At 28.8% G+C, this 23,882-nt stretch overlaps 2 protein-coding genes and 5 non-coding genes across 7 annotated transcripts; 2 read left to right on the forward strand and 5 right to left on the reverse strand.

Moving 5' to 3' along the window:
* Positions 1-397: 397 nt before the first annotated feature.
* Positions 398-593, forward strand: LOC112536081. Its single transcript, XR_003080147.2, has one exon. It is a non-coding gene; the product is annotated as a U2 spliceosomal RNA (small nuclear RNA).
* Positions 594-1,600: 1,007 nt separating this feature from the next.
* Positions 1,601-1,718, reverse strand: LOC112536083. The gene has a single exon (XR_003080149.2). It is a non-coding gene; the product is annotated as a U5 spliceosomal RNA (small nuclear RNA).
* Positions 1,719-2,790: 1,072 nt separating this feature from the next.
* LOC112536309 lies at positions 2,791-2,941 on the reverse strand. The gene has a single exon (XR_003080353.2). It is a non-coding gene; the product is annotated as a U4 spliceosomal RNA (small nuclear RNA).
* Positions 2,942-4,097: 1,156 nt separating this feature from the next.
* On the reverse strand, positions 4,098-4,259 carry LOC112536316. Its single transcript, XR_003080360.2, has one exon. It is a non-coding gene; the product is annotated as a U1 spliceosomal RNA (small nuclear RNA).
* A 2,843-nt stretch (positions 4,260-7,102) lies between these two features.
* LOC112536084 lies at positions 7,103-7,219 on the reverse strand. The gene has a single exon (XR_003080150.2). It is a non-coding gene; the product is annotated as a U5 spliceosomal RNA (small nuclear RNA).
* Positions 7,220-8,998: 1,779 nt separating this feature from the next.
* Positions 8,999-11,402, reverse strand: LOC125368612 (probable inactive histone-lysine N-methyltransferase SUVR2). The gene is made up of 3 exons (XM_048376769.1): positions 10,971-11,402; positions 10,335-10,848; positions 8,999-10,092 (listed from the first exon to the last, which is right to left on the reverse strand). The coding sequence occupies exons 1-3, from the start codon at positions 11,151-11,153 to the stop codon at positions 9,014-9,016; spliced, it is 1,776 nt and encodes a 591-aa protein (XP_048232726.1). The 5' UTR covers positions 11,154-11,402; the 3' UTR covers positions 8,999-9,013.
* Positions 11,403-20,135: 8,733 nt separating this feature from the next.
* LOC8266716 (plasmodesmata-located protein 1) lies at positions 20,136-22,970 on the forward strand. The gene is made up of 2 exons (XM_002526504.4): positions 20,136-21,415; positions 22,517-22,970. Exons 1-2 carry the CDS (start codon positions 20,662-20,664, stop codon positions 22,660-22,662), a joined length of 900 nt encoding a protein of 299 aa, XP_002526550.2. The 5' UTR covers positions 20,136-20,661; the 3' UTR covers positions 22,663-22,970.
* The last annotated feature ends 912 nt before the right edge of the window (positions 22,971-23,882 follow it).

A 23,882-nucleotide genomic window follows, 5' to 3' on the forward strand; every position in this document is an offset into this window, starting at 1 on the left:
AGTTAATGTTAATTAAGAAAGATTTTAACTTTACAATGCAGCCAGAGCAGGGCTAAAGATTTTAAGTTGTAAGGAAACGAGCAATGAATTCCTTTCCAAGTGATGAAACGATGGGAAAAAATGAATCACAGAGCTGGATATTTGCTTAGCAAATTGTTAACCAGCTGTATATATTGACGAGACGAATTATCATTGAATACGAAAAAAAAAAAAGAAACAGCAAACACAGGAAGCTATACAGAGACAAGAAATGCTGTAATTTGCCTTCTCTTCTTGGTTTACAGCAGGGACATGAACAAAGCGATGTTCACGATGATGTTTCATCCCACATTGGGAAAGCCAAAGAGAGAAATGCAAGAAGCCATTATAAAAGGAGAGAGAAGATACTGAAATAAGCATACCTTTCTCGGCCTTTTGGCTAAGATCAAGTGTAGTATCTGTTCTTATCAGTTTAATATCTGATACGTGGATCAATGATCCACACGATATTAAATTAATTTTTTGAGGGGGAGGGCTCACAACAGTAGCTTGCTACTGGAGTTCTCGAGTGTCGCCCATGCGTTGCACTATTGCACGGGCTTGGCGCACCCCACCAAATCTGTTTTAACTGTTTCGATTCTGAGCCTGTCTTTAGTTCCTTTATGATGAATTTCTTTATGAAGTCTCAACAAATTTCTACCAGCTGCAAAAAACATATTTTACTACTGTTCTAGAACTTATTTTTGCTTACGCAGAGTACTCTCCTCGTATATAAGTATAGGATTTTTATTATTCTAAATGTAACTTTCTTTTGTAAACTTACAGCAGCCTTGTTATAAAATTTGTTTGGACAAATAATTCAAATGCTAATTCATTTCTCCCTCCATGGCTTTTAGAACTAGTTTTTATTTTCTTTTACCTCTAGTAGCGCCATGATAGCCTAAGTAGTTGGCCTCCATTACACTCGGGAGATGTATCAACCTAAGGTCTCCTTATAGGTCATAATTTGTGGTAGACGGTCCCTGTTATGTTTATGTTCAAATCTTTACGACATTCGTATTAGTTATTAAAACATTGAGGTTTCTCTTAATTATGGATATAATGATGAAAGCCATACCTTAGAAGCTTGGAGTACATACGTGCAAGTCCACAAAATTGGAAAATCAGAGGTATTGACTAGCTATTTTGCTTTTCAAATTGCTGCTATATAAGCAGCCTTTGTTGGTGAAACAGATATTAGTAAGAAGTAAACTTTATTTCGTGCTTTTCTGTTGCTGCTTTTTCTCATTATAATATTGTTCAACCCTCATTCTTTTGTATGTTTTGAGTTTTTGAAATTCCAACATCATTGGAAAAGTATAGTTTCTCCAAAAAATTGATCCAGATTGTACTTTGTAGGCTATAATATCAATGTCTAGAGAGAATTAAAGTGTTCTTTTACCGATATGATAGTAAGTTTGAATTGAAGACAACAATTATTTTACTGCTAAATCCTAAAGAGATTTTATATCAAAGCTCAGAATGAGTGGCAGTTTATAATTTACCAGGATTGGAAAAGCCTGGGAAAACCAACAGCAAAATTTAAGAAACCAAAAAAATTGAACTTGATTTGGTACAGGGTTAACTCTAATAAGAGTTGCCCTTCAAAAAGTATTTGTATGCCACTAAAAGCAGCAAGCACACGGTATTCTTTAGTAAAAGGCGAAAGAATAGTTCGCTCTGTGCTTACTGCATGGCTCCATGAATTTTTTATCCTTATTGCCTCCAATTATTATATGCAGGTTCAACTACTGGATTCTAACTTTAAACCCATGTGGGTGGGGCAATATATGAATAGCATAAATTGTATTGTACTAGATTCTACTTTTTTTTCTTCAAAAGTTGTAATACCCCTACAAATTATTGCATCTTGCCGTGCCTAACACAGATTAATTCATGTTGGAATTGGCTTGACTACTTTGTTGTGCTCAAACTTCATCAGTTTTAAATAGGTTCAATTATCTCTTTGTTGAGTTTATATTATGGTAAATTACTACTATTACATATTAAATATTTTCCAATTTTTTGTTTTCCCATGCCTTAAAAGATCAACATAGTTAGTAGAAAACAAACAGGATAGTCACATTTGACAGAGAAGCTCAGCTAAGCAACTACGACTTAGATAGATCTTTAGCCAAAAACTTGTCCCCACAAATCATTCTTGATGAGAAAAAAAGAAAAAGAAGTAAAAGCACATGTTCATTTCTAGAACATCCCTGCATATGGCAAAAAGACTAGAATCCACAAATGTGCCTAGATCACAACAATTCTCATTAATCCATTATAACATTTCAGATTTCTTTTATTAATTTATTCATGTGTTTATAAATTATGTAGACATTCATGGAAAATCCTTAATTACTGAAGTAATGCTAATCCCATGTCATTTTAGAGCAGCCCTTCCAATAATCAGCGTCTACCACTAGTATTTAGTTTCAGTTAAATGCAAGTGGCACACGCTAATAGTAATTTTACAATCCAACGGCTCTTGAATCTTTTGTTCAATGGATATTAAAGAACTAATATGACTAAAATATCAAGAAAACAAAGTTGAATGAAACCATGAAAGATGTGCAAAACACAAACTTCAAAACGTAATTAACATAAAGTGTTAATATTCTATGGTGATTATACTAATTTAATCTGGATTTTGGTAGATTATAACATTTCTTATCTCTACTTCTCATCTCCATGATTTTCTTAAATAGTTTTTGAATATGAATCGGTCCCTTCAATTAAGTGACAGCTAACATTTTGAGTTAAAAATTGTAAGGCTTTACCCCAAAGGGAGCCCTTCCAGAAATTCTCGAAGGCCTAAGATGTTCCTAGGCCTAAGAGGGGGTTTGGAAATAGTTTTCAACCAGCAATAGACGCGCCTCGGTTAGAACCTCACTAGCTGCGTCATTGCCCCAAGCGCAAAGAAGCCTTTTTGGTGCATTCCACTAGTCTTCTATAGCAAGCATCTAGGATTCTTATTGTTCTCTGCACCCAATGTGGGACTTCTCTAACCTAATATTTCAATTCTAGCTCTCCCTCTTTGCACTATTGACATTATTTACTCAAGAGTTACTAGTTAAGCTTTTTGTTCAAATTTTTATCTTAACTAGTTAGCATATCGTCAACATTTTCTGGAATTTAAGACCTGAGAGTTGGATGAACAAGATAACCATTTGTTCTACATGTGTTCTTGAGGTGGTGATGTAAAAATATTATATGAACCATGATTTCCTAAATCAAAGCACAAAAATTTAAATAAAATCTTTTATCATCAACCCATCCATCCATTGGATTTTTGAAAATCAATCTTTTTAAAGCGTCAAGCTCCATCTGATTCATTAAAAGCTTTTAGTAGCAAAATGTAAGCAAGAACTTCCTATGAAAAAAAAAAACATTAGGATTTAGATAAAAGAATTGATCCTAATCATCACAGTTGATCATTATGTTTGAGAGGCGAATGCAGGCCCTCAATACCACAGATTATTATACGTAAGCTCTGCTTAGGCTATGGACCTTCTTCTTGATGGTCCTATTGAGGTATGTTTAGAGGTTGCTATTTGCTTCCTATTTACACGTCTTGATTGTAGCATGAAAGCATCCAAAATATGTTATGTATATGTATACAAACAACCCTTAAACTTGGTCCATTTGTTGTATATGTACGATGCATTGTTTCTGAGGGGGAAGAAGTGCAGATGTTGTCGATCCTTGTCTCAACTGTTTGCATACCTATTGAATCTGTAACATGACTAGATTGCATTTACATGCGTCATTGATTTATTATTTCATCAAGACATGAGACTGTATTCTCCATCATTTTATGTTCAAACATGAAAGCTACACACATTCATGGAAGACGTTCAGCTCCTAAACTGTCTTGTTTCATTTTAGATGGTAACTCAACTAAAGTCAATCAGCTATATTCACAAAACACATTTTGCAGAACCATTAAAAGAAATAACATACAATATACAGAGCTGAAGGAATTCACCTTTCCTTATGAGCTTTTTCGTATTTCATGCAAGAGACCTTTTATTTCAAAGATCCCAAGGTACCACACATCAAAACTTTGACAGGAATTGAGAGGGGCCGCGCGAACGCAGGCCCCCACTACCACAAATTACGACGTAGGCTCTCCCAACTTGGGGAGACCTTAGGCTAGCACCCCTCCCAAGTGCAATGGAGGCCACTAACCTAGGCCATAGGCCTTCTTGATAACCCATTGACCCCGTCCAGGTAAGTATGTTTTCCAATCTCATGCGCTTCTCATTTGTACATGTGCCTGCATTTCCTTTTGCTATCCTCTTTCAATGTGGGAATTAAAGTAGTTGACACTAACAAAATTGGGTGCGTTGTCTTAAGTTGGTCTTTTTGAACCATTGAACTATAATTTGAGTTACTCTGTCTTTGGAAGACCATATTCCAACCATACAACAAAATATATCTCTCCTGTTTGGTTTTAGTCTTAAGCAAGGACTAACTAGTTTGTCAACTGTTTTCATTCTTCTCTTGTTATATCAGGAAACATTGTTCCAAGAAAATGGCTAGAAGGATGGACTTTATTCTATGCATTTTAGAGACTACAAGGCATGTGCTGCTTCAACTATGCATGAATTAGTTAAGGTAAACTGAAAGTAATTATCTACGCAAAAGTCTTATCAGCAAATTTAAAAGGAAATAAATTCTTTGTATATTTTTAATGAAAACAGTATGAGTTTTAAATCGAAGTTTACATGAAAAGACAATTTTTTAACTGTTTTTATTTAATTAAACTTCAACAGAATTAAAATCCGTCAATTTAAAAACACTCCATTAGTAATAGGCCAAAGTTTATAAATGGATTTATCTAATGCTAAAAGAGTGTTTAAAACATATTGACAAAACTCAAAAGATACAAATTATCCATCTGTACATACATACAGCAAGTCAGGTATTTTGTATTTTGTTTTAGTTCAAGTGCTACTCCCATCTGATTTTTATGTTTTACTTTTTCAGTTCTGTGTTTAAGATAAAAGGATTTTACATTTTTTTCAGTTGAGACTCAGACTTTTTCTCATTTTGATATATATTAACAATTGTTTTACCAATTTTGGATAATTTCTAAAATCATTATCAATTTGGAGTAGTCAATTTTTTTAAAAAAAATATACCTCTTATTACTTAGTCTAGAGTCAAGTAATGAGTGATTGGTGGGACATTTTAAGTGGGGAGAGCTTCTTTTTCTTTTTACCACTTTGGCCTACTAAGTGTTGAGCTATTAACACTTGAATACCTCTTGTTTAGATATTAAGGTAAATGATCATTCATAAGAGTGTTCATGATTCGTTTTGAACAAATATTTCTAGTCAAACTAATAAAATCGATTTTCCCATATGTCGACTCCTAATCAAATTAAGAAACAGTTTAAATTTGGTTTCCATGGTTGATTAGACAAAAATATTATATAAACAAGTAAAAAAAAAATTAAATAATCAAAGAAAGCCAATGAAGCATAAAACATGCTACTATAAAAAGGGTGCAAATTCCGAATAGTATACTTGAAAAATCTGCAAGAATAAAACGATGAAGTGATGAAAAGCCTTGTTATGGTTAAAAAGTTGAATTGTTTTTGTTATAAAAATAAAATATTAAATTCATTAGATAGTTAGATGGTGCAGTCTAAAAACCAAAAGAACTATTAAAGTAATATTATGTATCTCAAAAATAAAATTGTTTATTATATTATTGTATCAATTCGATTTTAATGAATTTTCATTTTCTTAATTCAAAACCATCTGTGAAACAATCTAAACCATAATTTTTGGATTGGATTTGATGAAATCAATTTAATTTGGCTATTTCTGTCATAGATCTTTTTCTTACTCATCCTAATCCAAAACTCAATTAATTAAAAAATATTAATTTGGTCCTTAAACAATATCAAGTGGCCCACTTAATAAAAATTTAGTCCTTTTAATCAAAATTTAGATTTAATTTTAATTCAATTAGTGTCTTTAACTTATTTGTCAACCATTAATTAATTTGATCTCAACATTATACTATTTAAAACTACTAAAATAAGTATAATTGAATCATTTTTTATAATCTTCATGCTAAATTATTTTAAAATATTTAATAAGCTAATAGAAAATAGAAAATATTAAAGTTATCAGATTTTATAATCTTTATCAATATAATAGAATACCAAATATATTAACTTCATAAATATTTTAAAATAGAAAAAGATTAGTATGAAATTAATAATAGTTGTATAAACATTCTCTAAAATGCCTAAGTTTTTATTTTATTGATATAAAAATAATTTAATTATACTTGATTAGGCCTTAGAATTAAATTAAGCTTAGAAATTTAAAATTTTAGTTTAAGTTGATAACAAAACATTTTTATAAAATTTGATATATAAATATTAAGTAGCAAACAGAATTTGTTTTTCAATCAAGTAAATTGACTAACAGTAAAATCTAAATCTAACTATAAGACTAATACATTCGCATCAAAATCCAATCATCATTTCATTTTTGCGTTCAAATAAAAGATATTGAAACATTAGTATTAACATCATCGTAATTTGCTCTAAAGGCTTTCTTTTGTTTAAAGTAAGGATTTAGCACATTTTTAGTAATTCTCCTATTTGGGCCTCACAAAAACCAGCAATAGATTTATTATCTAATGATATAAAAAAATGGTTATTTTATATCGCATAATAAATAAAAAAGATAATGAAAAGAGATAAAAAAATAATACAAGAATTAAAGATATAATTGAACACTGTTTACGTATTGCATATGGCTTTACAGTATAATTTATTTATTTTTTTATCGAATAAAAATAGAGTTTATCAAATGTAATATTTATATATAATGAATATTAAATTAAATTTTTATACATTAATATATAATATATATATTTAGTATAATGCATTGTTCAAATCTATTTATTCTTGTTTTCAGAAACCACACTATATTCATTAATCTAAAATTGAAGCAGAAAAAGAGGATTTCGGCAGATCTCACTGCTGAAAAGGGCATTGCATCAGCTAAAATCATATCAAAATTCCAAGAGATTGAACTAGTATTGGTAGAGGGTTATCTCTAGTAAGAGTGACCCTTCCAAAAATAATCATATGCCACTAAAAGCAGGCAAGCACACGGTATTCTTTAGTAAAAGGCGAAAGAATAGTTCGCTTTGTGCTTACTGCATGGCTTTGTGTCTTCTTATTCTTATTGCCTTCAGTTTTTATATACAGGTTTAAATAATGGGTTCTACCTTTATACCAATGTGGGTTGAGCCATTTCATGAATAGCAAAACTTAGTAACTGTATTCTACCGGCAGTTTCTACTTCTTTTCTTATAAATTCTTGTGGCTTGCCATGCCAAACACAGAATAATTCTTAGCGAAATTGGCTTCACAATTTCTTTACTGTACTCAAATTTATCAGTTTTAATTACGTCTTCCTTGTCTCTCTTTGTTGTCTTTAAACTTATGGTCAGTTATGACATATTATGTACTCTCAATAATGTTCTATTTCCCTTGTGCTGAAAGATCAACATATTTGTCCAGAAACCATTTTAGAATTTACCCTTTGAAAAAAAAAAGTTAAGAAAATTAATAGCTAAAACAAAAAAGATGAGTCACCGCTCCTGTGTTGGTAGTTGGACATACCGTAGCTGTATTAAAGTAATTTTTAATAGCTATAGCATAAGATTTCCAGTGAATACTACTACTTATAAAGAGCTTATGATTAATCCATATAATTTTATATACATCTTTTTAGGATTGTGTTTACAATTAATAAGAATGATAAGATACTGGTTTAGTATATTTTAGAATTTTGAGAATTTAAAATACTTTTATTTTAATTTGACATATAATTTTTTTTACGTAACTTTATTTTTAAAATTTTTTTAATTTAATTTCTTACTTATAAAAAAATAATATGTATATATGAGTATTTTATATTTTATTATTGAATAATTGACACACATTTTATCATTTAAAACTATTCTTTTACACACCAAACCTAAACAAAATAAATTCTCAAAGTTATAATTTCAAAAGAAATTAAGAGTTTAACTTCTTAAAAACTGTGCATTTAAGAAGTTACAATATATTTAAAATCTAAAATTAAAAATTACTTTAAAAAACAGTTGAATTAAGCTGATCTAAATAAGTCAGACTTACTGAAGATTAAAATGTTGGTTACTTATAGAACACCATGGGTGTAAGTGTATATTAAGATCAACCTCAAGGACGTCTTAGTAATCAAGCCAACTTTAGATACAGGGTGACGTGAGAGAGAGAAACTCATTGTCCCGAGTATTTCCTGGTTTTACTATAGGAAAAAGTACATTTTTTATCCCTAAACTATTGTTCCGCACAAATAAGTTATGAAAGTTTACGAAGTTTGTAGTCTAAGCCCCTCTCATACATACATGGTGTGTTTGGCATTGAAGTTGAAAAAATAAATTTTAATTTTAATTTTATATTATTCTTGAATTTTAAATTTCTTTTTTTGTAAAAAGTGGATAAATTGATATTTTTTTAAAAATGAGTTTGAAAAGAATAATTTATAAAAATTAATATATTAAATTAAATAATTATAAACCTACTTTTTCAACATCTAATAAAAAATTTCAAATATACTCTTAGTATATAAATAAAAGGAGCTATTTAAAAAGAATAAACTACCATATCTCGAACTTGAGACTTCAACCTTCAACAGTAAACACCTGACGACCGCACCAAAGTTTGGTGGTTAGTTATTTAAAGTTGATGTCCCATTTCTTTTTACTTTCTTAAAAGTAGGATCTGTCATAAATGCCACATTAACCAAATATTTATTTTTCTTTCTTTCTCTCTCTCTCTCTCTCTCTCAACCTGCCGAACAATTTGGATAGCTATTTATACGAAATTTAGATAAGTGTATTTGAAGATAATTAGTGTTAATATACATTAAAATGTGGTACTTTATTGAATCTTATACAAAGCACAATGAACTCATCCAAAGTGATGATGATTGCAATAAGTATTGGCATTTATTCTCTTCATTAATTTATCAAGTGGGCAAGCTTTGCAATAGGAGAGGCACTGCCGGTGAGGATCACGAGTCATAGAGATACAGTCCTCTAAGAAATCCTCCCTCAGGAGGCCCTCTGATGTATATGCAAACTTATCTCCAGTTTCAGCAGCACAAACACAAACTGTTGTTGAGGACAGACAATCACCAATACATGTAGAACAGCAATCTTCAGCTATAATTTGAGAAAGAGTGAACTTCACATGAGCATCTTGAAAAATCAGGTTTTCAGGAATGTAGTTAAAAGATGAAGGACACTCATTGTTGATTTCATTTAACCATGAGATCTCAACCAACTCTTCGCCCTTAGTTATGTCATTACAATCATGAATAGATCTTATCTCTTCAGAAGTGAGTTGATGCTGTGGAACAACCACCAAACTATGTGATTTGGGGTCTCTCAACTCATGTCCTCTGTCAATTTCAACAGAACCATTGGCACTAGTGTGTGTACCCTCAGTGAAGGATTGTAGTTGCCTTGCAATCTGATGTACAGACACCTCAGTACAACTACGTGCATCAATTGATCCATTACCCAAACCACAGCAGGCAGCTGATTTCTTCAATACATCAACAGTTGTTGTTACATTCATTAACCTTTCCTGCGATTCATGAGAGGAATCAGTTCCCAATTCCAGGAAGCACTCACACATATCTTTCAGCATTTGCAAGACAGAAAAATTAGGATCAAGAATTTTATATGACCGGAGACATTTCTCCTGCATCGATTTCAGAAATTCATCTTGACTAGGCATATGAAAATTTGGTCTTCCAAGCATAGAGTCGCAGCTCAAAGAAATCTTCACCTCTCCCAATGATGAGGAGGCAACCTCTAAGTTAGCAGGAGATCCATCTTGAACAGCTGCAAGCTCAGAGTTGATTCGTTTTTCACTTGATGACGCTCGAAGACTATCACATCCATTTTCTTCTGCTCCACTATGGGATGCAGGAGACTCCTGATCATCCGGCTTTCCTTGTGACAGACTCATAACAGTAGAATCTGTAAATATTACAAAACCAAATCAAAATACTGAAAAGGCACAAATTGCATTTCGACGTTCAAATATTCTACAGAAGGAAACTAGTAATAGGAACCTGCTTAGTGACAGGTTCAACCTCCAACACAGTGAGAGTAACAGAATGAATTCTTGCAGCAGCATGTAATACCTCATCATTACCTCATTATTTTTTAAATATCATTGCCCAAGAATTATCGGTTCCACACGAACAGAAATGGTTTACCTGGCTGGATCATTGCAAGAGGTGGCTGGATCATTGCAAGAGGAGCCTCTAGGTCTGTGGGAGGCAAGTCGTCAGTAAAAGGCTCATCTTTAGGCTTAATTAAAGCATAAGATTCAGGCATCTTTTGTTTGCCTCGATCAACTACAGGATCTCTAATCTGCACTGCATGAGATGGTCTCTCCACAGAAGGTCTCTTTTCTTCGGAAGCAACATGAGGCAACATAGGTTCTTTTCCCTTGTATGAGTGCCGCACCTGAGGTGACTGTGAATAATGATTCTGGGTTGAAACAGACCCATGTTGAGACTTTCTCATATCTGGTGATCTTTGCAGAGAATTTGTGCCCCGTACTGCTTCTTCCTCTACTTTAGGCTTTTTCAATGGAGGTCCACCTGCTATCAGATTACAGTTATTAGGAGATGCAGAAGCTTGCTCTTCTTGGCCTCTTGACCGCAGTCGTTTAAGTGGCTGTTCAGGTTCATCATGCACCTCAGCTTCTTCCCCAAAATTTGGTCCCTGTTAGTTAGAAACAGATATTTCAGATATAGCTAAAAACAAAAGACTGATATCAAACGAACACAGCAGAATAAAAAGGCAGCAAAACATAAGATAAAACAAGTAACAAAATGGAATTTCACCTTGGAATCATCATCATCAAATATGGCATCAGCTAGAACTCTATAATTTTCTTCTTCAATAAGTTCCCAGTTTTTATCATATAATTTCAGAAGCTTCTTTAGAACTGGTTTCACTTTATCTTCATTTATACCAATAGCCTTCATTGCACGAAAGGCACTCACAACTCTGGGATTTGGTGCCATTACTCAATAGTAGTTAACTAGGCTTGCAAGAAAATCACAAACATCACCTACATGTTCCCATATTCGTGATAAAAGGGAGATTAAAAAAAGCAAGTGTAAACAAGCAAATTAAAACGCAAAGGTATTAAAGCTAAATCTCCAACACCCCATTGAAACAAGAACCTAAATTAAGAATAGGCACCATTACTTTGCATAAAATAACTTGACTTTGTAAAAGAAAGAAAGAACAATTCTGTACAAAGCATTTCTTTCGAAAGGATTTACCTTTAAGCAAATGAAGCCTAAAGTGAAAAATATATCAGCAGAATTCACAATTAATGACAATAATTAGCTCACAAATAACACCTTTAGAAGTATTGACAAAAACATAGAGCTTAGTTACACTTCGAAACGCAAAGTATCTTAAGTCAACAATCTGTTAGGCTCTTTCTGTATCAACAAACCTAACACACAGTAAGACACTAGGAGAGATATACAAATACATAAATACGCCATCAAAACTTAAACATCAATTTGAATAAAACAAGAATCCCCCAAATGACACTTCGAAAACGTAAAAGCCATAATTTTAATCAAAGTTTACTCGCTACACGAGTCACGTGTCAAGTAAAGCTAAAAAAGACTCGAGCACCAACATGCAGCTTAGTTTCCCCTGTTCGACCTTGCTTCCCTACGTTTTCTCGGCAACCAAGCAGAAATTCAAGCAACAAAAAGAAAATTGAAAATGACGAAAACGAAAACCTAACAAGCACAATGTGTATTATTGAATATTTAAAAAAGAAAGGTAACAATGTGGAGAAGGCGAACGAGATAGCTTTTCGATTTCCGATCATGTAAAGAGGTATTTGAAAAATAAGCTCACCGGCACAGACAGTGAGTTGCTTTTCGGAGTGAACTATTGTTTTGACTCAGTTGAGTTATAAGGCGCATAAAAGAAAGGGTTAAAACTCATTAAATTTTAGAGATTAATTATTTTGACATCCCTCGGATTAGGTCTAATATACAATTCTGTTCTTACTATTTTAAAATTAGACACTGTAGTCCTTCTTCTCTTAGTTCTACTTAAAATTCAATAATGGGTAAAGAAAATTTAAATTGAATGTTCAAATTTGTTAATCCTTTATACTTAGGGACCTGGAAGAAACAATATTGATATTTTAGATCACTTCAAAATGATATTATAATTTTAATTAGAGCTAATTTACTGTATTTTTTCAAATTAATTTTTAAACATTTTGAAAAAATATCTTCTCAAAGTTATAATTTCAAAAGAAATTAAGGGTTTAACTTCTTAAAAACTGTGCATTTAAAATTTTACAAAATATATTTAAAATCTAAAATTAAAAATTACTTTCAAACACAGTTGTATTAAACTGATCTAAATAAGTCAGACTTACGGGAGATTAAAATGTTGGTTACTTATAGAACACCAGGGGTGTAAGTATATATTAAGATCAACCTCAAGGACGTCTTAGTAATCAAGCCAACTTTAGATACAGGGTGACGTGAGAGAGAGAAACTCATTGTCCCGAGTATTTCCTGGTTTTACTATAGGAAAAAGTACATTTTTTATCCCTAAACTATTGTTCCGCACAAATAAGTTATGAAAGTTTACGAAGTTTGTAGTCTAAGCCCCTCTCATACATACATGGTGTGTTTGGCATTGAAGTTGAAAAAATAAATTTTAATTTTAATTTTATATTATTCTTGAATTTTAAATTTCTTTTTTTGTAAAAAATGGATAAATTGATATTTTTTTAAAAATGAGTTTGAAAATAATAATTTATAAAAATTAATATATTAAATTAAATTATTATAAACCTACTTTTTCAACATCTAACAAAAAATTTCAAATACACTCTTCATATATGAATAAAAAGGAGTTATTTAATTTTTTTTCTTTTAACGACAGATATGGATAACATGTTAGTTGTTAAGTTAGAGGAAATGGAGAAACTTATTTTATAACGTGGGAAATAAATTACCTATCTCGAACTTGAGACTTCAACATCCAACAGTAAGCACCGACCGCACTAAAATTTGGTGGTTAGTTATTTAAAGCTGACGTCCCATTTCTTTTTACTTTCTTGAAAGTAGGATCCATCATAAATGCCATATTAACCAAATATTTATTTTTCTTTATTTCTTTCTCTTTCTACGTGCCGAACAATTTGGATAGCTATTTATACGAAATTTAGATAAGTGTATTTGAAGATAATTAGTGCTAATATACATTAAAATGTGGTACTTTGTTGAATCTTATACAAAGCGCAATGAATTATTCCCAAGTGATGATGATTGCAATAAATATTGGCATTTATTCTCTTTATTAATTTATCGAACCAATATATAGCCATTTTATGTGAGATGACTCAACGAGAGAGAAAGACAAATCGCTGCTTAATAAATAACACCTTATAACATGATAATACATGAGAGTTTGTGAAAATTAAATAGAAAAAAAATATAACACCAAAATTTGATAATTTTGGACAAGTATTACATAATCAATTTTATTAGTATATCACGAGATGTTAACATCATTGGAGGCTATTGCAATTGACATTGTTGTTTGAAAATGAGACACGTGACAATAATCAAATCTTTCAGTGGCACTCTGGTATTGACTTTAGTTGGGAGCAACCATAAATGACATTACTCTTTTTATTACTGCACTAACATTACTATTTCATTACTGAAATTGCCAACAATAACAAAAAAAAAAAAAGGTTACTAATGACATTAGTGCACTAACATTACAGTTATTATAATTTCCTTTGTATTTTTTTCTACAACAAAGAAAAAGATAATCGATGGTAAAAATCAAGTAATTAATGACGAGATCGTTGAATGAGGCAAGAAAAAGAAAAAGAAAAGAAATAGAGTGGCGAAAGAGGGTAGTACGAGATAGGTGAGAACATATGAATAGTTGGGTGGATGACAGGAGCAGCTTTTGATGATGGCAATAAGGGCGACGCCAGATTTGCGACGATGCAATGACCACTATACAATACCAAATATAACAATGATGATATAAATAAGACCCGGTGTTGACAATGCAAATTACAAAATGTTGTGCTACTAAGAGGTGGTGATGGTTGTATACATGGTTGTGGGTTTTAAAATATGAGATGTGAGAGAAATGAGAGTGATTGTTTTGTTGTTAGTTGCAATAGACCGTTATATTATGCATTATTATTCTAATTAAACGTCAAGTTGAGCGAGACATATGTTTAACGTTCTTTTGAATTTAAAGATGTAATTGCACCTAAAAATAATTTCAGAGCAATTAGATACTTCAAACCAAATGTTAATGGCAAAATGCACCTTTTCTTTTTACTCTAATAGTAACCGATACGTCAAGGTTACTTTGGCGGGCCGTGGTCAAAATGCCCGCCAAAATAATACATTAGGCCCATCGGCATGTTTTTTTATCAAATTTATAGTTTTTTTATTTTTTTATTTTTATTGTGTTAAAATATAAAAAAATATAATTTTTTTTTATTTTTTTATATTACGGTTTTAGTTATTTTTTGGTTGTTTTTGAATAAAACAATAAAAGAATAAAAGAAATAAAAAAGATAAGAAAAACCATACTATAAATTTGGATTACACTGTAAAAATGATTTTTTTAAGGATATTTTTAAAAGTTTTCTGTATTCAAATGAAATATAATGGGCTAAGTTGCTAAGATCCAAGACAAGCCCGATTAATCTTTTAAAGTCTAAGTTTGAACTTTGATGGCATGACAAAGGAATAATCCTAAACTCTGAGACGGTTAAATACGCCTTTTGATATTTTTATGTTATTTTAATTAAAAAAAATTATTATATTACCTCAGTTTATTCTAGATAAGAGCGATATTTATTTTTCTTTAAAAATAAAAAATTAAATTAAAATAAAAAATAGTCAACGTTTAAAAGTTTTTATAATTTTAAAATATTATTTTTTAATAATTAATTACTTTATTAAATTCAATTTAATAATTAATTTTTTTTGTCAAATTTACTTTTTTAATACGAGTAATATAATTCACTCTTTTATATACTGGCTAAATCGAACTAAAATTGATAAAATTTAAATTAAAATAGCTTATTTGATCCCGCTCGCAAAATATAACATTTTATTTTGATGGGAAATAAAGTTTAGGTGGATTGCATCTCTGCTATTAGATTTAGAAGTAGCGCATGTTCTAACTTGACCATAAACGACAAAGGCAAGTAATTCTTTGTTGGAGTTCTAGTTGAAGGCACCATAACGCTTGTATTTCAAGCCATACTGGGAGAGGAGTAGATCACCATGGGTCACTTTACTTAAGGACTAGTTTGGTTTGTTAAAAAATAGGGTAGTAATGAGTATGAGATCTTTTTCCTTTCTCCCCTCTTTTAGGAATTGAATTTTTTATTTCCACGAAAATCAAGTAAAATCAATTATGAATGATGAAATAAGTAAGTGATTTAACAATTTATTGTTCTTATTTATATTAATTTTGCATGTTTTTTATACAATAACTTAATTTTATTTATACCAACTTGATATTAAACTGAAATAAATAATATATAAAAGATATTTAATTTTATTTCTTTTTTTTATGAAAACCATAAAATTATGTTTAGTTGAAACCTAAAAAATTTATAAAATTTATTTTATAAATCTAAAAATTTATGTGCTTTGAAGAAAATAAAAATTAACTTAAAATTATATATAAATAAATTTGTACAAAATTGATTGTAGCTAAACTAAAATTCTAATAAGATAATAGAATTTTCAAATGAATTCTATCTTAGTAAGTTAATATATTTCATAAATACCAAAATATCTTCTTTAATTTTTACTTTATTTCTTGTGTCTTTTCTCAAATAAAATGAATTACTTAATAGATTTCAACCAAACATAATATAAATCAAATGGATCTTAAGAAAGAAAATACATCTTTAAAAGCTGAAATACGAAAATGATAAAAAATATGAGAAATAGTGATGAAGAAAATTTAACTATTTACCTATTTTTTTTAAATAATAAAAAAAGTATCCCTATTTTTTTATTTTTCAAAAATATCCCTACTGTTTTTAGAAGTACCCATTCTTCACTTTTTCATCTTTTCTATTTTTTGAAAATTAATTTGAGATATTTTACAAGTACCTAATGTATACCACATTTTAGTACATATATAACGTTTGATATGAACATTTGAGTTGAACTTTATTTTATTTTAAAAGATTTAAAATACTCAAAATATATTATTATTTGACAATCGTATACCTTTTATTGTTTATCTTTTTTTTGCCTTTACATTTTATTTCATTTGGAAAAGGTTAAGATAATGTATACTATTCTTGGTTAAATATTTACTTTTTGTTGTTATTTAAGTCAAAAGGATAGCACGCATTTGCTTTTTTTATCAATATATAATACTGAACATATAATTTTTCTTCTCTTATAGCAATTTATTTAATTTTTTGATATGATATTTTCAACACATTTCTAAATCTTTAAATTAGAAAAATATCATTTAAATTTATTTATTTATTTATTTATTCAATATTAATATCGAAAAATTAAATAAAATATAATAATATTTTACAAAAATTAATGTGTTTTAGATTTATTATCTGTTAAAAATATATTGAATATATAATATTTTTTTCTTAAAGTATATTCACCATATATCTTTTCATCTGAAAAGAAAACTAAATAGGATATTTTTATAAATAAAATTTCAGTTTTGGATATTTTTAATGTAAAAAATTTTTGTAAAATTTTTTATAATTATTTTATAGTTTTGTGGTATTTATAAAAGAATTCCGTAATAACAATTTAAAAAATATACATTTTATTAAAGGTAGAAAGAAAAAACGTTGGCCATATGAAATAAAAAGTAGGAGAGAGAGAATCTCACATTTCTAGTTAAAAAAACACCCACATACCATGAGTCTAAGAAAATATTGGCTTATTCAGTTTGTTTTTTTTTTACATTGTACTGTTTTTAAGTTTTTTAAATTACAAAAAAATAAATTTATAAAATTAATATTATTATTAAAATTATATATTAAATAAATTTTTATATATTTATAAAAACTAGTCATTTATTTATATGTAATACAACTGTTATAATTATTTTATTGTTATTATTTTAAAGATTTTTTTGATATGTGTATTTATTTTTAACACATAATCTTTTTAAATTGTAATAAAATAAATTTGAAAATAATATTTTTAATATAGCTTTTTATATATTTGTGAGAGCTACTCATTTACCCACCCTGTTATACAACCGTCGTAATTATTTTGGTTATATAAATTAAATTTATATATAAAGTTAAATGAATTTTTAATATTTTATAATTAATTAAAATATTTAAAAATAATAATAAATTAAATATTTTTAATGTCTTTGTTAGTTTCTTTATATTTTAAGATTTTATTAATTATAAATATAAAAATTATAAATAAACTAATAGAAAAATTACAAAATTATATATAGACCTGAATTTTATGTGTCAATAATAAGTACACAAGTCAAAATTTGAAATCATATGTGTTAAAATATAGTAACACATGTCAAAAGTTTTTATTATACTAGGTATATATTAATTTTTTTGTTCATTTACTTGCACTAAAATTTTTATTTTCTATACGTATAATATCCATTTGATGTAATATTCTATAATAATTAATTTTTTTGTATTAAATATTCATTATCTATGAATTTAATATTTATTACGACGAATGTTCATGTTTATTTCGTTTAATGTATTATTCATCAGTGTTAATATTAATGTTCATTATCTAATACTGCAATATTTATTGTGTGTGTATATATATATATATATATATATATATATATATATATATAATGTTCATCAATATTCTCAAATAAAAATATTGATTATTTATGAAAGTTTTTATTATTTTTGTGATACGTATTGAAATAAATTTACAATTAACATAAACATTCATCATTTTATAGGCAGAAGATTTATTAGTTCGTCAATAGATATTCGTCATTGATGAAAATCATACCCATTAATCCATTCAAATGTACATATATAATATAGACATAACATAAATCACTCTTATAAGTTGATAAAAAAAATATTAAGCTAAATTTATACTACAAATATTTATATTGTGGTGCATTTTCTTTCTAAAACGTGTGGTGTATTTTACTTCTAAAATATATAATGTGGGGACTTATGTCCATGCTTTTTTATTTTTTTTATTTTTAAATAAAATAAGTTAAATTTATAAAATTAATATTATATTAAAAATTATACATAAATTTAAATTTCACATGTCAATAATAAGTACACGTATCAGAATTTAAAATCATATATGTTAGAATATAATAACACATGTCAAAAAAAAATTTATTAGATCATATACATACTAATACTTTTTGTTCATTTACATGTACTAAAATATTCATTTTCGATATATGTATAATGTCCATTAGATGTAATATTCTATAATAATTAATTTTTTTATATTGAAATATTCATTATGATAATGTTCATGTTCATTTTCTTTAATGTATTACTCATCAATGTTAATATTAATATTTATTATTTGGTACTGCAGTGTCCATTATCTGTATATATAATATTTATCAATATTTTTAAATAAAAATATTAATTATTAAAAGTTTTTATTATTTTTGTGATGCATATATAATTCTCTTTTTATGATTGATATAAACATTTATCATTTATAGGCATAACATTCATTAGTTTGTCAATAGATATTTGTCATTAATGAAATTAATACTACTAACTCATTCAAATAAACATATATAATATAGATATGATATAAATTGTCATTACTAAATACACATATTTTTTCAATAAAATTAAGTTAACAAACAATGAATATTTTATATTTAAATAATAAATATTTAACACATGTTCAATAAATATAAATTAATGAATCTTTAATATAAAATCAATAAACATAAATTATTTTAAAAAAATATGTTAGCAATTGACGTATCAGATGTTGACGTAAATTTTTTTACCAATTAAATGGCACTAGATGTATAGAGAGGTATATGGACGGTAGTACATCTTATAATTTGCATCGTAATGATGACATCAGATCAAAGATCTGCCCAATTAAAATCTTAAAACTTTGGGATTGAAGGATTTGAATTGAATCCATCTTGTAATCAGGAAAAAGTTTCAAGCCGAATTTAGAGAAGCCCATTTTGCATTTTCTCTGTTTTGTTTGTCCATTAAACTGTTCAACATAGCTTTCATAGAAAAAGAAAAATAAATAAATAATATAACTTTTGTACATATATACGAGAAATGAGTTGAAAAGTTTTATTTTTAGGTCTAAAATATGAAATTTTTTTATTATATAATTTTTTTGCACCATATTATAGTATTTTTTTGATATTTTTTTATGTCTTTTTAATATTATTTTTTGTAAGAGAATGACAAAATTATTTTCATTTTTCATCCATCTCTTTTTTACCGTCATAAAAATTCAAATAGTTACTATAAATATCAAGTTAGTATCCTTTTAGACACATTAAATTATTATTTTTATTTTATTTAAATTATCAAGTTACTATCACTCTAATTGATTTCACAATATTACAAATTAATTAATATCATTTTGGTATCTTTTATATATTCTTTGAATATTTTTTTGATGAAATTTTAAAAAATAAAAAATTGTATAAATAAATTTTTTCTTAAAAAATTATAAATACTTTTATGAAAAAAAGTCATAAAAGTAATATATTTTTAGAAAAGAATCATATTCCATGAAATTTCTTCTAAATAATGTAGATAATTATATGTATATATATACTGCGATAAGAAATAATATTTATATATTTTAAATTTTATTATTAAATAGTTGGTGTATATTTAATTATTTTAAAATTAGTAAATATATTTTCTAAGAAACATAAGCTGTCAGGATGGGTAGAGCACACCATCCATATGAGTGACAGAGCCAGTTCCATCTTATCACTGCAGTCAAACAAATAACAAAACAACAGTACAGGTCAAAATCAATAGACTATACTCTACACCAAAATCTGAACCCAGAACCAGATCTCATCATATTGTCCTTTTTAGTCTACAGTAACCTCCTTGATCAAGAAACCACTTTGAAATCTCATTTTCGTTTTTTTTTTTTTTTTTTTCTTTTGAATCCAAATCACCTTAATTATTGGAATTATTAGACTCCTGATTCATCAATCCCTATCAGTAGTGTTGTTTAATGATTCTTATGCAAATTATTGAGCTAAGAGTTAGCGCAACAAGCAAAGCAATTAAAAGTAGGGAGAGGAAAAAAAGCAGCAAAATAAAGAACACCTCAGAAAAGGTCCTTCCTCTTCAAGGATAATAACTTAAAAACCTATATAACTAAAACCCAGTTCTCTTTTCTTGTAGTCAGACAAAAACCCTCTCTAGAATCATCCTACTGCTGCTCTAAAAGAGCCATCCCTATCCCTTTAAATGTCTTGAATCAGAAATTCATCCATAACTCCAAAATGGGTTTACCAGAAACAAAGAGAACTACTCTCTCCGTTCTCTCTCTTCCCCTGCCTTTGATCACAATTTTTGGGATTTTTGTAATATCCGCTACTGCTGCAGATTACACAAACTTAATTTTCAAAGGCTGTGCAAGGCAAAAATTCCAAGACCCATCTGGGATCTACTCTCAAAACCTTAATAACCTCTTGCAATCTTTGGTTTCACAATCATCACAAAAGAGTTTCTCTTCAACAACTTCTGGAGACGGCCAAAATGCCATTGCAGGGCTATACCAATGCAGAGGTGATCTCACAACAGCTCAGTGTTACACATGTGTGAGCAAAATCCCTGAAATGGTTAAAAAAAATTGTGGAGAAGTGATAGCAGTGAGGATTCAGTTGAGTGGGTGTTATCTTAGATATGAAATTTCTGGGTTTAAGCAAGCTTCTGAAACTGAGTTGTTGTACAAGATTTGTGGGTCAACTCAAGCTAGTGGAACTGGGTTTGAAGAGATGAGAAACTCCGCTCTCGATGCAATGATTGATGGTGTAAAAAATGGTTTTTACACAGGGAATTACCAGACTGTTTTTGTTTTAGGCCAATGTGAAGGTGATTTATCAAGTGGTGATTGTGGTAATTGTTTGAAAAGTGCAGTTGAGAGTATGAAAGATCAGTGTGGTGACTCAACTTCAGGCCAAGTTTATCTTCACAAGTGTTTTATTAGCTACAGTTATTACCCAAATGGAGTACCCACCATTAATCCAGCATCAGGTAAAGTTAAAGACAAATACATATCTCTCTTTTGCACCATCTTTTCATATTATATTCCATACAATAATATATCAGATTCTGCAGTATAGCTATTTATTTATTTATTTATTTCTTCATCCTAGGAAGCTAGAAGATCATCTTTTTCTGTCTGGGTGCAGCCCTCTGAATTTGATGAAAAATATGTATTAAGTATTTGTCATTTTATAGCTATATATATAACATTAAATTAAGGAATTAGATGTATGAATGGGACAGGGGATATATCTGACTGCTAACATGGTCAAAGTTAGTGTCTTTACTGTTATTAGTTCAGGGTTTTCTCTGTTTTGTTGTTTTTAGCAATTAAAAAAATAAATAAAACTCACCCAATTATCATAAGAACTTGAAGCAAGTTTTGAATTAAACTTTTGAGTTTAAATTTCATATCACCAACATTAATTTAAAGTTGCAGTAATTGTCGGAAAGCAAGAATCATATATGGTCCATTCTTTTATATTTAATATTTAATAAATTAGTAATTTTTATTAGTTAATAAATTTTTAAAAATTAACTTTATTATCTTTAGATAAATTTTTTATTCATAAAAGGTCCAATAGACTGTGGACTATACAATAGTAGATAGTTATCCCCTTATACTAGCCGTAAAGACAATTTCAACTAATACAGAAGTAGGACTTGAGCTCAAGACCTCCATCTCCCAAGAGCAATCGCTGTTGCCTTTTAAACTAGATCTTAAGTGTATTTTTTTTTAAATAATTAAACTTAATAAATTAATAATTTTGATTTTTAATTTTTAATTTTTTATCCATTAAATATATTAACTCTCTATATATAATTTTATGGGATATTTTCAACACCTTAAAATACACTCTCATTGGGAATTTCTCTCTTTTAATTTTTTCTACCGAAACCAAATAAATAAAAGATTAACTCTATTGGAAGGGGCTCAATAATTACATAATAATTCATGTACCAGTCAGTTACATCAAAAAAATTTCTTATATATTATTACAATCCTTCTCCTATTCTATTCTATTTACTTGTGGTAGTAAAATAATGTGATAGTTCTTAATGGTGTAATATAAGATGTGGTTTTTGTAGAGGTGGCAGGGTCAAAGGACCACACTCAAAGGACAGTGGCCATTGCAGTTGGGGGAGTAGCAGCCTTGGGATTTCTAGTTGTATGTTTGTTGTTTGCAAAATCAATGTTGAAGAAGCGCAAGGCTAAATATGAAGGCTGGAACTGAGTTTGATGATTGCTTTCATTTTCATTTTACCCCTTTTGAAGTGTGAGGGGAAAGCTTGATCATAATATATTTATAATTATACAAGGAAATTTGTAGTAGTGGGGTTTGAAAATTGAAGATTTCAGAGTTTGGTGGTGGGTCTAGTCTTTAGAGGAGAGGAAAGAAAAAACAAAACAAAAAAGAAAAGTTTGGGCAGAATTTGATTAGGGATTGTGAGGGAAGATTTATGTTCCTGTATATACAGTTCTAACTTTAGTAGTTCCTTTTCATTATTGAGCTATTATTTCACTGTTGTTGTTCTTTTTCAATTACATTGAGATTTTATTTATGTTGAAATTTGTATATACTGTTAGATTAATTTATGAATACAATTCATAGAATTATGTACGAAATTACATATTAAAGTTGGAGTATCTCTCTTTTAGAAGATAAAAAGTTTTTGTGTCTATTTACGTATCAAAAATTAATTAAAACGGTTCTTTCTTGAGGCATTTACATCTTTTATAAGACCATTTAAATCACGTTTTTTATTAGATTTCCGAAATTAATGATATGGTAACGGGTTGAGTCTCATTTCAAGTTTCGACCGGTCATTCCTTTCCTCCGTTTGCCAATTGAAAAAAAATAAAATGATTTGTTATGGCATATTAAGGGAACATACTCCATCCCTAAATATGTGCTTTCCACTCTTAATATTTGAATACACATGCGCTCTTTTTCAATTTCTCTCTATTATAAGTATAGCCCCAAGTTAAGACTAGTATTTGATGAACCAAACTGCTCGACATTATTGTAAATCTTGATGGCCAGACCCATTGGGGATTTTGATCAAGGCAGGATTGAACATTAGTTTTTATTTAGAGAAATAAATAAACAACTTTGGTGACATTCCTTAAACCACAATCTTCAGCCCCTGTTTTCTGCTTTCCACAAGGAAGCTACTCCTTTATTTGTGATTGAATTTTCTGGACAACAACAGAGATTGCTGTACTCAGATCCTAATTGCTTGTGCAGATTTTGGGTCCATCACTTCATCCTGTGGGTGTCACTTTTGCCATTAATTTATTGTTATCTAATAAACACACCTTAATGGCCTCATTCCTAAAAAGTATGTTGGCAATAATGAAAAGTGCTGATTTTATAAATGAAGAAGGATGATTACATTCCCATAAATATTGTTAATTTACAATCTCCAAGATTCTATTAGTTGAATAGACTAT

This window comes from Ricinus communis, chromosome 7 (assembly GCF_019578655.1).
Source record: "Ricinus communis isolate WT05 ecotype wild-type chromosome 7, ASM1957865v1, whole genome shotgun sequence".
Lineage (NCBI taxonomy): Eukaryota > Viridiplantae > Streptophyta > Magnoliopsida > Malpighiales > Euphorbiaceae > Ricinus > Ricinus communis.

What these genes read in the sequence shown, in the direction of transcription:
- LOC125368612 (XM_048376769.1), bottom strand. Translation starts at nt 11,153, where the DNA reads ATGGCACCAAATCCCAGAGTTGTGAGTGCCTTTCGTGCAATGAAGGCT. An exon ending in TTGATGATGATGATTCCAAG is followed by an intron (nt 10,849 to 10,970) that starts GTGAAATTCCAT and finishes TCTAACTAACAG; the next exon opens with GGACCAAATTTTGGGGAAGA. An exon ending in TCTTGCAATGATCCAGCCAG is followed by an intron (nt 10,093 to 10,334) that starts GTAAACCATTTC and finishes TAATATTTACAG; the next exon opens with ATTCTACTGTTATGAGTCTG.
- LOC8266716 (XM_002526504.4), top strand. Translation starts at nt 20,662, where the DNA reads ATGGGTTTACCAGAAACAAAGAGAACTACTCTCTCCGTTCTCTCTCTT. An exon ending in CACCATTAATCCAGCATCAG is followed by an intron (nt 21,416 to 22,516) that starts GTAAAGTTAAAG and finishes TGGTTTTTGTAG; the next exon opens with AGGTGGCAGGGTCAAAGGAC.